Genomic DNA, 13,537 nt, shown 5'->3' with positions numbered 1-13,537 from the left:
TTAACGTAATGTTTGTGTCTCACGATATGTTAGTAGGAGATAATAGATATCCTATAAAATTAATTGAGGCACACACATTTTGACTCCGACACTACAACTATGAAAAGAAAATGCTAAATTAACTTCTTGTTTTGTGCTAACTTGTATGAACTACCATATATTCCCAAGGAGTACACCGCAATGTTTTCTTAGTAAATAAGATTTTTGTGTTTAAAACCAGCATGTCAAAAAATAATATTGTTTATTTGTGAAATTATATCACCTAAATTTATGATTTATCAATAAAAACACATTTAACTAATAGCGAAGACAAAAAAAAATACTAAGCGATTCTTTTCATATGTTCTAACTTTGGTGGACAGAGTTACTAGATACCTGTTGTTGGTGTGAAAAGCGGCTGGTGAGAGATATCCCGTAAAATTAATCGAGATGTACCGAAAGCTTATCCGAAAGAAAAACACATTTAACCAAAACCAATAAAAAATTGTGTAGTTGCCAAAACAAAGGTGGATAGAAGCAAACTTATTCTTTTTACCTAATTTATATACATTTTTATTATTTTACCTACATACTGCCTTTTAGATTTCCAATAGAAAATATCTGAAAAAAGGCAATTTGTGATAAATTAAAGTTGAATATAATTGGATTATATTCTTCTTCACTCCCTCACCTCAAATTAATTCTATAAAATTTAGATTTGAGATTTGGTTCATGTGGCTAATATTCTTCCATGTCAACAAATCCAAAGCAATTTGCAAAATTCTAGAGATAATAATGGAGGGTGCATGTTTTATGGAAAATATAATATTACCATACAAGTCATGAGATATATTAAATAGATACAAATAGTTGAAAAAAATATTTAAAAAATAAAATCATATATTTCCATATGTACTCTAGTCTAAATCTACACGTAAGTTTTACATTATAAAAATTAATTATTCTGTTTAATTTTATAGTACTTGAAGTTTGGTGATACTATTTCAAAATAATGAACGTACACACTATTCAAATTATAATCCACTATCATACAAAATTAACACAAAAGATTATTGATCTTGATTAACTCTCCCTCCAACCTCTTTTTATTTATTTAAGGGTAGATGGTCAAATTTATTTGTAAACTATGCGATATTATCATTGGTCAATAGTTGAGGTCAAATATTCTCTCATATGTTATTATTAAAATAGACTAAATTTGTCTTTAGCCATATGTCTTGCAATTAATGATTAAAGTTTTTAATTGGAGGATAAATTGAATTTCTTTCGCATAGTAATTTGACCCTCCTCTAATTTTGAATTATTATTAATTATTTGTATTCGACTTTCTTTCTCATTCCCTACTATTACCTCTACCATCGATCACTTAATTCCATAATTATTTGCCAATGATTAAAATCGTTACTCTCCGTCCACTTTTAATTGTCATGGTTTCTTTTTTTAGAGTCAAACTATAAGAACTTTGACCAACATGTTACGAAGTATTTTTTTCATCATATTGATATGCAAAAAATTGTCATTTATAGTACTTTTCGTATAGTTTTTGAATATCTATTTTTTTTTAATATCGAATTAATGTAATCTAATTTAACTTTAAAAATTAGTTAAATTGACTTTTGAAAAACGCAACATGACAAATAAAAGTGGACGGAGGGAGTAGTTCCTTATTGAGACATGTTAAGGACATTGTTCTTTTATATTTATTTATCAATTTTCAAAATTATTTTCAGTTAAGCTCAACAAGTACCAAATAATTAAGTACAAAGAAATATATCAGTCCTTTTTAAAAAAAATTATATGGTGTATTTTGACTTAACATATAATTTAAGAAAAAATATTAAAAGAATTTTTAAATTTGTGATTTTAAACCTAATATGAAATGCACGAGATTGTAAAAACATATTATCTACGGGGGAAATACAATAATTTTATCATTTTGAAATATAAATACTTATTATTATTTTGAAACAAACTAATTAAAAACCATAATTAGGACTTAGGAGTCAATAGAATGAAGCAAAAGGACGGACTTGGCTCATCTCCATTACACCTTCTCTTCATTTCCTCAAGTGCATATTTAGATAATTGACTTTGTCATATTTATAATTTAAAAGTTTGGATTAAATTAATTTAACAAGCTTCTTAATCATTGTTAAAAAACAAATTAGGAAAACACTCACCAACTTTGATAAGAGAATTTTCATCTTCCACTAATTTTAACTTCTCATTTATATCATCAATTTAATTATATTTTCTGATTTCTCGTTGATATAATTATAATTTTATTTAAAACTTTAATCAATTGAAATAAGAATATCCTTAATAAATAAATAAAGTACGTAGAAGATACAAAATACAAAAAAATAACTCGAGATAATCTCTAAAAAATTAATATTAAAATACATTTTAGATCAAGTTTTCTAAATTAATTTTAACATATACCATTATTTTTCTTATTGAATCTTGTAAACTACCTTTAACGGAAAAAAAAGTCTTAAGTATTTTTTAATTAGTAAAAAAAGAAAGTATTTGACAAATAAATTATGCCAAAATAAAGAGAAAATGGAGAGGAAAGAAGATATCGTATAATCTTTAAAGTAAAAAAAAAAAAGATATTGTATAATAGTCATTGTAAAATATATTTAGAATATGTTCTATATTTTAAGAAATAAAGTTGGTCTCCTCTTTTTTCCTTAATTATTTTGCTTCATTTTTTGGTCAGATATAAAAAAAAAAAAAACGAATGTTATTCTTTAACTTTAGATTAGGAAAATGATATTAATTCAGAGGTAAAACATATATCATAAAAATAATGATATTAGTGAGGAGCCAAAATTAGTGAAAGATGATATTTTTTTTACTAAAGTTAGGTGAGTTCTTTTTCTAATTTATTTTTTAACTATGGTTCAGAGACATGTTAAATTAATTTAATCTAGATTTTTAAATTATAAATATGACAAGTGTCACTTATTTATATGCACTTGAGGAAATGGAGAGAAGATGTAATGGAGATGATCCAATTAGAAGCTTAGAATATTAAACATTATCGAGGCACAAATATAGTTTCCTAGTGTTTTCCAACAAAAAATGTCTTGACACGTAAGCATAATTGTGTTTCCTATTATTGGTGCGTAACGGTTCTTGGTGTTTTTTTCTTGCAAAATTTTCTACAAGAATGGAAAAAAAAAAATGGACCCATCCCACTTGCTTTACTAAGTAATTTTCTTCTTAAAAAAATAAATAAGAAAACCTTTCAAATCAACTAACAAACGCAAGAGTTTAAGGATGTGGAGCCCTATCATAAATTAAATAAACAAGAAAAAGACAATATAAAGTTTAACTATATGTCTTATGTTGTATGGAGCGTGGTATTGATGGGTCAAGAATTCACACGTTTAGAAAAGAAAAATAGAAAATGAGAATATTGAGATGAATGTGTGGATATAATAAGAGAGATTATAAAATTTGAAGCAAAGGTATTCAAAATAAGGTGGAAATGATGTATGTGATGGACAAGATAAATGTTCGACATACGAAGAGGAGATAAACTGAAATGGTTTGGGAATATGAAGAGAAGATACATAAATGCCTTAGTGAGGAGGCGTGAAAGGTTAACTATGGTGTGTTTGCGTTTGAGAAGAGGTATATGCATGTAGGCCGAAGAAGTATTGATGAGATCGAGTTGATTACAAGACATAACACGACACACATGTAACTTATCGATGATATGATTCTAGATATAGAATGATATGAATTTCAAAAATTAGGGTAGAAAGTTAATAAATAGTTGAATGTAATTGTCTAATTTTTCTATTTTAATGAGTCTCTTCTATTTTGTAGAAAATAAATCTTTAGTCCACATGTAAACACAAGAACCTTAAAATTCTCACGCTAAACTTATGCATTGAATTTTTTGTCTTATTTTTCTTTCTGTTTGTTTAGTTAACAATTTAAATCTCTCTATTTTGATGTATGTGATTTTTTTAAATTTATCTAATTTAATTTTAAAATGTTCATTATACCTAATTAATTAAATAATTTAATTATAATCACACAAATATCAATAATGTATTTTAGACCATAATTTTTATAAAAAAAACTTTCAATTTGTGACCAATAAAATACATCGCATAAATTGAGATACAAAAATATAGGAGTATTAACATTGCTTATTTATTTATTAGTAAAATTAACTTTATCTTATTTATATATGTAGTTATTTAATGTGAAATTGTGGTGGGATGGTTCTTTCATCTTTAATAAGAGATTTCAAATTTAAGTTCGTAAAATGAAAAAAATCATATAGAAAGCCTTATATATCCTTATAAATGAGCATGAACTAATGTGCAAATCTAAATTTAGTCGATCCCCAAATTAGGTATCATCAAATAAAAAATTAAAAAGAAAAGAAGAATTAAAAAGTGATATGATCATCATAACGTTAGCTTATACTTTCTTGGGGATTCTAAGACCCGAATTTTATTAATACAAATATCGAACATCGAGTTAGAAACAAAGGAGTGGTACTTATATATGTATATTATCATCATCATAACGTCATGATACTATTGCCTCTACTCCTTAAACCTAATCTTATATATATATATATATATATATATTATTATTATTATTAGTTCCTCCCATGGCATGATATTGCTTTCTCCCTCTTATATTCTTTTACTAGACACAGGTGCATGTGCGAGTACGGGCCTCTATTATTTTTTAATTTTAATTAATGTGATATAGATAAAATTTAGAAAGTTGATTAAATTTTAATATGATCTTTAGATTTTTTAAGTTATTAATTACTTTTTGTTTGCACAAATTTAATGTGAAAAAGTCCATTAAGATGTCCATAATTAAAGTAGTTTTCGTCATCGATCATTGACTTTTTACTCAAAGTAGTTACAAGATATAAACAAATATTACCGACATTAAAAATGATAAAGCAATAACTAAAGAATATGAATTTAAAACTAAAAGTTATAGCTAAAACGGATCGAAAATATAATACACTAATTAAATAAAGTAAAACAAAAGAAATATTATACACTAATTTAAATTAAAATAAAACAAAAAAAATAATTTTCAATTTTTTTCCCCGAAACACGCTAAAGCAAGCAAGTCGTGAACTCTCTTATATAAGAGAATTTACTATAGTGTCTCTCTCTAGAAGACTATATATACACATATCTTGACCACTTTCTTCCTCTATCTTCAACACATAATTACTTACAATACCATTTCTCAACAATGAAAGGAGAAGTATGCTTTTCTCTCTCTCTTTATCTCTCTCTGTGTGTGGTTTTCAGTATATGTATATCTTAATCTCCCTATATATACAACTTCAACATTTACTCTTTGTGAGCATCTACATAATTTCATAACAACTGAGAGATTCAAAATTATTTGAAGTTTATCATTCTAGAATTGATCTAGTCTTTTTAATTAAGTTACTGAATTCTGAATTATAATAGTAAGTTTCTCAAAGATAAATACAAGGTAAGGATCAAAATTATAGAATTCTATCGAACATGTAGCTTCAATCCTACCTCTTATCAAAAGTTCATCAGAAATATTCTTTCTACCTTACGAGATATACGAGTAAGGTTTGCATACAGTTGTACTCTTTCTTTTCCAAACCCTACTTGTAGAATCACACCGTGTATGTTTTCTATAATTATATGTTGGAAGTATTAGATTTTCTTGGTTTTTAATTTTGCATTGGATAATTGAATTCTTTGTCTTNATATATATATATATATATATATATATATATATTTATTATTACTAATATCTAATTTTTATTTTTCTCTATTTTCTGTTCAAGGTTATGTGGCCAAGATTGGTAGCTAGTAAGGTCATAAAGAGATACGGGAGCACAAATTTTGTGGCAGATTTTCCAAGTGATAATTCAGAATATTTATTAGAAATTCCCCCTCATTTTGATAAAAGATCCCTAAGTTCTGATGACATTATTTTCAATCATGATCTTCAAGAAACTCAAAACTACAGGTAATTAATTAATTATATTAATTAATAGAGAACTAACATCTTAACCACAAATTAGATATTAGTTGTTAGAACTCAACCAATTAATTAATTAATTATATTCTTGAAACATATGTATTCTATTTTATTACTACATTATTTTTATATAATTCTATATTAAAAAAAGAGGGCATGATACTAGGATGAATATATGATTCATCAAAAGATCAATGATAATGCACGAAGGGAATTGGAACTAATTGAGCCAGTAAATTTTGAATATTGAATAGTTCATATATAATTTCACAGGGTTTTCGTTAATACATGGAATGTTGGAGGAGTTGTACCGACTGATGACTTCAATGTAGATGATTTGCTTAACACGTGTCACACCTCATCATGTGACATCTACGTTTTCGGGTATTTTATGAATTTTAATATAAATTTTTTAAATTTCAAAAATAATATTTATATGATTTTTTTTATTTTTTTTAAAATGAAGGTTTCAAGAAGTAGTGCCACTAAGAGCAACAAACGTTCTTGGATCAGAAAGTGGAAGAATTTTAGCAAAATGGAATTGTTTAATAAGAGAAGCTTTGAACAAGAAAGGAAAGGAAAATAATATTGGAAATAATGGGAAATTATTTCCACAAGAATTTAATTGTATTATTAGTAAACAAATGGTTGGAATATTGATTTCAGTTTGGGTTAGAAATGATTTACAATCATTTATTAAAAACCCTAGTGTTTCTTGTGTTGGATGTGGAATCATGGGTTGCTTAGGGAACAAGGTAATTATTAATTTTAATTAATAATATTATTATTATTTCACTTCCAAATTTTTATTCAATAATATTGTTTTTATCATAAAAATCCTACTTCCCAAGAAAGAAATAGTTCTACCACTACTTAAAAAATCGTGAATTTTTTTATCAAATTTTCATCTAATGAGCCAGTTTTCAACGAGACGTCGCTCAGAAATTCACACATTTTTTAGTAGTGTAATGAGATATCTTATGTTTAATGAGTAATTATTAACTTTTACTCCTTCTGTCTCGTTTTATATTGATGGCATGTCTTTTTTATTCTTAAAAAAGATATATTTTTATATTTGGAAACAATATCAATTTAAAATATTCATTTTATTCTTAATGACAAGTTTTAAAGTCTTTTTTCTTTCTTAAAACTCGTATTTTGTAAAATATGATCGCATAAATTGGAACAGAACTGGTGTTATTATGGCTAACTCTAGCATATTTCATAAAATAATGGAAGTTTATTCTTTTGATTCTCTTGAGAAAATTAATTGTCTTAATATCTTTTAATTTGGTAATTAATTATGTTTTTTTTATTTTTATTTTTTTTGCAGGGTGCAGTATCAGTTAGATTTCAATTACATCAAACAAGTTTATGCTTTGTGTGTAGCCATTTAGCTTCTGGTGGTAGAGAAGGAGATGAGAAAAATAGAAATTCAAATGTTGGTGAAATATTTTCAAGAGCAACTTTTCCTAAAGGCCCTTCACTTCAATTGCCAACAAAGATTCTTGATCATGAGTATGTCATTTAATCTTTTATTTAATTTTTCATCCGATGTCTGATATCTTCCTCGACAATTCATATCATAGCCATTTGGCTTCTAGTGGTAGTGATTCAACCTGCACAAGACCTTGTTAAAAGGAAAATCAATAGAGTTTGAACTTGAGACATCTGGTTTTGATAAGGGTTGAGGGATCATTTATGTCATATGCACCATAACCCTAGACCGTTAATTTTATTTTATTTTTTAAATGTTTGAAATGATACGTTAACGATTACTTTGATTAATCAATTTTTATTAGTTAATTTTCTAATCAATGACTAATATTTTGTGGTAATTAATAAGACATGAGTAAGTCCAGAAAATTAAGCTTAACAACCAATTAATTATTGGTTGTTGAAGAGTTAAACATTATTTTGTAGTTAGCTATATATAGTCATCATCAATCGAATCACAATCAACTTTTCATGCTTAATTAATTTAATCACCTTTATTATATAATCTTGTTATTATTATATTAATAGTCTTGAATATGTAGCTAAACAGTGAAATAATACAAAAGAAAGGACAATAATTTCCAACTTGAGCAATTTGATAATTAAATATGAATTGACCTACAACAAGTTGTATATAAAAATACCTTCTTTTTCCCCCTCCTTCTTCTGTGCCTAATGGTAGAAAGTTGAATATTATTTTTACATTAGTAGTTTTAGAAAATAAATATATTAATTTTTAAAAATTAAATAAATATGTATATATTTTTATGACATCAAATTTTTTAACCTAATTTTTGAATTGATTGGTCGCAGCCGTGTGATATTTCTTGGAGATTTGAATTACAGAATTTCTTTACCAGAATCAACTACTAGATTATTAGTGGAAAAAGGAGAATGGAATGCACTCTTGGAAAAAGACCAGGTACCTTATTATTATTATTATAAGAATTAAATACCAAAAAAAAAGTTGTTGTTTTCTTGTAAATTACATAATTAGGAAATTTGAAGTCAGAAGGAGAGCATTGGAGCAAAGTAAAGTTATTTTCGTGTGACTATAGAAATTGAAATCAGCCACTAATTCTAGTATCAGAGTAGAATGCATGCCTAAGTCATACTTTTGTTGATGTCCATTCACTCGCTAAAACCTACATGAATGCATGATGCTTCATGCACAAGGCTAACATTTAGGAGATTCGAAGCTAGAAAAACCTTAATTAGCTTGGAGCAATATAATGATATAAAGTTGCATTTGTACGTGTGACCTATCTAAGTCATAACTCATAAGTCTGAGGCGTAAAATTAGTTACTAACGTTTGCATCATGATAGACTGTCTTAATTAGCTTGAAGCAATGATATAAAATTATATATGTGTGACCTATACAGGACATAAGTCTCAGGTGTAGAATTAGTAACTAATGTTTGCATGGATAAAGTGTGTATGTCACACCTCCTTAAAGTACGACTAATATTTCTTATATATATACGCAATATAAACATGAAATACTTTGTGTACTGAGTGATCCTTTATTTGAAGCTAAGGCACTAGAACTAATACTTTAAAAATGTATCTCATGAGAAAAATGTATAGTTGAGGATGGAGCTCATGGATGGACAAGTATTTGAAGGTTGGCAAGAAGGAATAATCAATTTTGCTCCTACATACAAATATTATCCAAATTCAAGTGAATACTATGGTAGATCAGAGGTCAAAAGAGGGGAAAAGAAACGTTCTCCTGCATGGTAAGTTGTTTTATTTAATTACTTGTAATTCAAATAATACACTAATAAATACTCTGTCATATTTAGCTACAACAAATAAAGAATTTAGCAGCAATAATATAATTTTCATTATATTATATTCAGCAGTAGCAATAATTAATATTAGTATTTATAACCAACACTCAATATAAATGTCGTTTAGCAACCTTGGATGCAATGACATTAACTCAATTATCGTTAAAAGGAAAATCTAGTGTCAGTAAATATCTATATATATGCTAACTTTTTTCTTCTTATTTATTATATTTTAGGTGTGATAGAATAATTTGGTATGGAGAAGGATTAAAGCAACAATTATATGATAGAGGTGAATCAAAATTATCAGATCATAGACCGGTGAGGGCAATTTTCAGTACACAAATAAGAGTTTCAAGAAAGTTGAAGAGATTACAAAGTTTCTTTTTATCAGAAAGATTTGAGAAAATCACAAGCCACTTAGAGGATGCACTCACCAAAAGATGATCATGGCGATTTTCCTTATGTAATTGTTGATTGAGTCTCCACCCCCACCCTACCCACCCACCCACCCACAACTCAATGTATTATATTATGTGATGATCTTGATGTTTTTGTATGAGAGATAATAGTAAAAAAAACATACGGAATATCACTTTATTGCGAGTTTCATACCGTAACTATAGTCATTGTTCCGTTTTTTAAATCAGAACTGTATTAAAACACACCTAGTTGTATAGATGGCGATGATAGTTTAAAAAAGAAAAAGTGAATAACTAATAGTTGGTCTAACCAGCTTCGAGGTGTGTTTTAATACATAAATATGTGGTGATATAGATCGAACAAAAATTAAACAGTTGATAGTTAGGATATGAATTAAACTCACAAAAAGGGTGATCCAAAAAAATTCTAATCAGAACCTCATGTTTTATAAATATTATCTTCATGAATTGAAATTTCAAAAGTCAAGAAAAATATTTACAAACAAAAATAATAGTGAGTTGAAAAGAAAATAAATTTAAAATAGAACTAATCAAGATCAATAGGAAGCTAGGAATCTATATTATTTAAAAAAAAAAAAATAGAACTCATATACTATCTCTAAAAACGTAACAAATTTTATAACTTAATTAAAGTGTATAATAGTAGTAAAATATTTGATGAAGTGAAATCACAAGATAATTAGTAGTATATTGTAAGTTGGAATATTTTATTTCACAATGTTATTATCAGTGACCAATATATGTCCAAATCAATGCTTTCTCTATCTATGGATTTGCATATTTACTTTAATTTTGTTTTAACTTTCAATTTAAAAATGGCCCATCTTTCTTTTTTTATTTTTATTAAATATTTTTGGTAAATAAATTGAATGATTTACAAATGATTGGTACAATCTTCAAGCAATTTGATTGGGCATAATTAACCAATTAGAGTGGAGAAATTCGTACATATCAATTAATAGAATTTGATTACTTTGGATGTACACACAGACACACATTACAATTTCTTTATTCAAGAAAAATACACACCACTTAATTTTTATAATATAGTTTTATTTTTATGTGCGGAGTATTTGGTTGTTGGTTTAAAAATAACATATTATCATTGTTTTAATTTATTTGTTTTAAAAAAAATTTAGTCTATTTAAAAAAATGTCTTTTTCTAATTTGATGATTCTTTAATTTCAATATCACACGTGACATGCTTAAGATCATAAGATTAAAGGGTATTTTGGAACGTTATATATATATGTTTGGTTTAAGATCACGAGATTTAAAAGTCTAGTGTATTTTCTTAAATTTATATCAAGTTAAATTAAGACACAAATTAAAACGAAGGTGGATCAACTAAATTAAGATAATTGAACACTAGAAGCATGATAATTTGTAGCAATCCAAAAATAATTTGTTTACATATGTTTGTTTTTTTCAGCCAAATAATTTAGACTTGAAATTTTCATAGTGTTTGATGATGTATAGAGACATTATCCTCAATGTTCCCTCAAGTGGATTATGCTTTAATTTAAAAAGTTAAGTGGATTATATAAGTTAATGACATGGACTGGCCCATCGAAATTATGGGCTTAGTTTGTCCAATATTGAGACAATTTTAATTGTGGATTTGTTACATGCATAAAGAAGTATATATTTGGTTCATGTACTTAAAATGCATGAATTATTATGTAGAAGTTGTTTATACAATAAATATAATATATGCGTTATTATATTATATATGATATAAAGTATTGAAGAGAGGTGATTAGATAGGATATGACTTAGCTACAGTTTATTGAGGGCATTAGGGTAGAAGGCTAGTAAGTTGAGTGATGTCTGATTAACATATCAATATTGTTATTATTACTCTCTTATTATCTTATTCTTTGATATTAGTATTACTTGTGTTTCCTTTTGCTTCGGTTACTGTATTATTTGTTATTGATGTTATTCTCTCTTTCATTACTTTCAGCATGACTTCTTCACTATTATATTTGTTTTACATACATACTTGATTATTTATATGTTTTATTTAGCGTGATGTTCTATCAAAAACAACATTTCACCTTTACAAGGTAACGATAAGGTTGCGTATACACCACCATCTATAGACTCTACTAATAAAATTATACTGAATATATTATTGTTGTTGTCGTTATACTATGATAATAATGCGATGATTTTCATCCAGAAACTGCTTACTTTAAGGACTTTTGTGTTGTTTTAAATTTATTTTTATTCATGTATATTATTAATAAACTCCTTTACTTACCTTAATATCCATTTATCCCTACTTATTTCAAAATTTTCAAAAATCCCTTATTTTACCTATGTATCCCGTGCACAACGCTATGTATCCCGCTATGTGGAATGTATCAAATGCTATGTATCCCATGCACAACGCTATGTATCCCGCATGTATCCCGTGCACAACGCTATGTATCCTGCTATGTGGAATGTATCAAACTTAATGTATCCCGTGCACAACGCTATGTATCCCGCTATGTGGAATGTATCAAACCTAATGTATCCCGTGCACAATGCTATGTATCCCGCAAACATCATTTTTTAGGGATTTTTGGTAAATAGAAAACTAGAAGGGATAGGATGTTATTTATGTCACACCCCAAATCCGGATGTGATAGCACGTGTCCATTTTCCACCGGACACGTCAGCCTAACCCAACCACAATGATAGAGAAGTAGAAATACAAGAATAAAAGATAATAAATAAGCGGAAGACTTTAATTAAGACTCAACACTACCCAAAATTTGATTGTCACATGTACAAACCTCTAAATACAAAATTCGAATAAAAAATATGCAAGTCTCAGAGTATAGTTCTCGAATAGAACAAAACTGAAAGTAAAGATAACTCAAGGGCACGTCTGGAATGAACCGCTACCTCTCGAGTATGTCCCGAAGCTCAATCTGCTAAAGAAAATACTAAGCCGCCGAATCTGAGAGAGCTGTCAACCTACACAATTGTGTAGAAGCAAGGGTGAGTACCGAAAACCACAGGTACTCGCAAGTAACTCTAAACTAAGCAAAACTAGCAGCTACAAACAACTCCTTTCAATCCCAACCGAACCACCGAAACTTCAATCTAGCAGCAAACCAACCAACCTATACTAAACAGATCATATTCAACAGCCAGAACCAACAATATATCCTCATCAACCTCAGATAAACAAATAAGAGCAAGTAGATCAAATTCCACATAAGAAGGGTAAACCGATACAATCCACACATCACAGACAAAGATAAGGCAAATGCGATGCAAAATGCAATAACGATGTCATGTAGTCGTGATGCATGTCTGTCCTATGATACACATCTGTTGACGTAATCAGTCCGCGCTGAATACTCAAATCAGAACCCATAGAGGCCACACATGGACCATGTATCACCGCCGGAACCAGATCTCATCGGCATCCAAATCGCTAGCCGGAGCTAGTCCATCTCATATATCTCTAGCCAGAGCTAGTCTCAACTGTGTCTCATATCCATCCATCCTCATATCAGTGTCTCAGAACTCATGCAACAGATAGTTCACACATGGGATGAATAATGAATATGAACATGTCATCAATCACAATCATATCACGATCACATCATAGTATTACACATCATATGTCTCAATCACAACCATATCACGACCACATCATAGTATTACACATCACCTGTCTCAATCACAACCATATCACGACCACATCATAGTATTACACATCACCTGTCTCAATCACAACCATATCACGACCACATCATAGTATTACACATCA

At 28.0% G+C, this 13,537-nt stretch overlaps 1 protein-coding gene across 1 annotated transcript; it reads left to right on the top strand.

Annotated features, from left to right (window-relative positions):
- The first annotated feature begins 5,225 nt into the window (after window positions 1–5,225).
- Window positions 5,226–9,917, top strand: LOC125868085 (type IV inositol polyphosphate 5-phosphatase 9). The gene is made up of 8 exons (XM_049548686.1): window positions 5,226–5,265; window positions 5,831–6,015; window positions 6,301–6,411; window positions 6,494–6,782; window positions 7,361–7,545; window positions 8,338–8,446; window positions 9,114–9,265; window positions 9,556–9,917. Exons 1-8 carry the CDS (start codon window positions 5,254–5,256, stop codon window positions 9,764–9,766), a joined length of 1,254 nt encoding a protein of 417 aa, XP_049404643.1. The 5' UTR covers window positions 5,226–5,253; the 3' UTR covers window positions 9,767–9,917.
- The last annotated feature ends 3,620 nt before the right edge of the window (window positions 9,918–13,537 follow it).

The sequence above is a fragment of the Solanum stenotomum genome, chromosome 6, assembly GCF_019186545.1.
Source record: "Solanum stenotomum isolate F172 chromosome 6, ASM1918654v1, whole genome shotgun sequence".
In the NCBI taxonomy this organism is placed as follows: Eukaryota; Viridiplantae; Streptophyta; class Magnoliopsida; order Solanales; family Solanaceae; genus Solanum; species Solanum stenotomum.
This window is presented reverse-complemented; position numbering and strand designations above follow the sequence as displayed.

Coding starts and splice junctions, on each gene's coding strand:
- LOC125868085 (XM_049548686.1), top strand. Junction 6,016..6,300: donor CAAGAAACTCAAAACTACAG/GTAATTAATTAA, acceptor ATAATTTCACAG/GGTTTTCGTTAATACATGGA. Junction 6,412..6,493: donor TGTGACATCTACGTTTTCGG/GTATTTTATGAA, acceptor TTTAAAATGAAG/GTTTCAAGAAGTAGTGCCAC.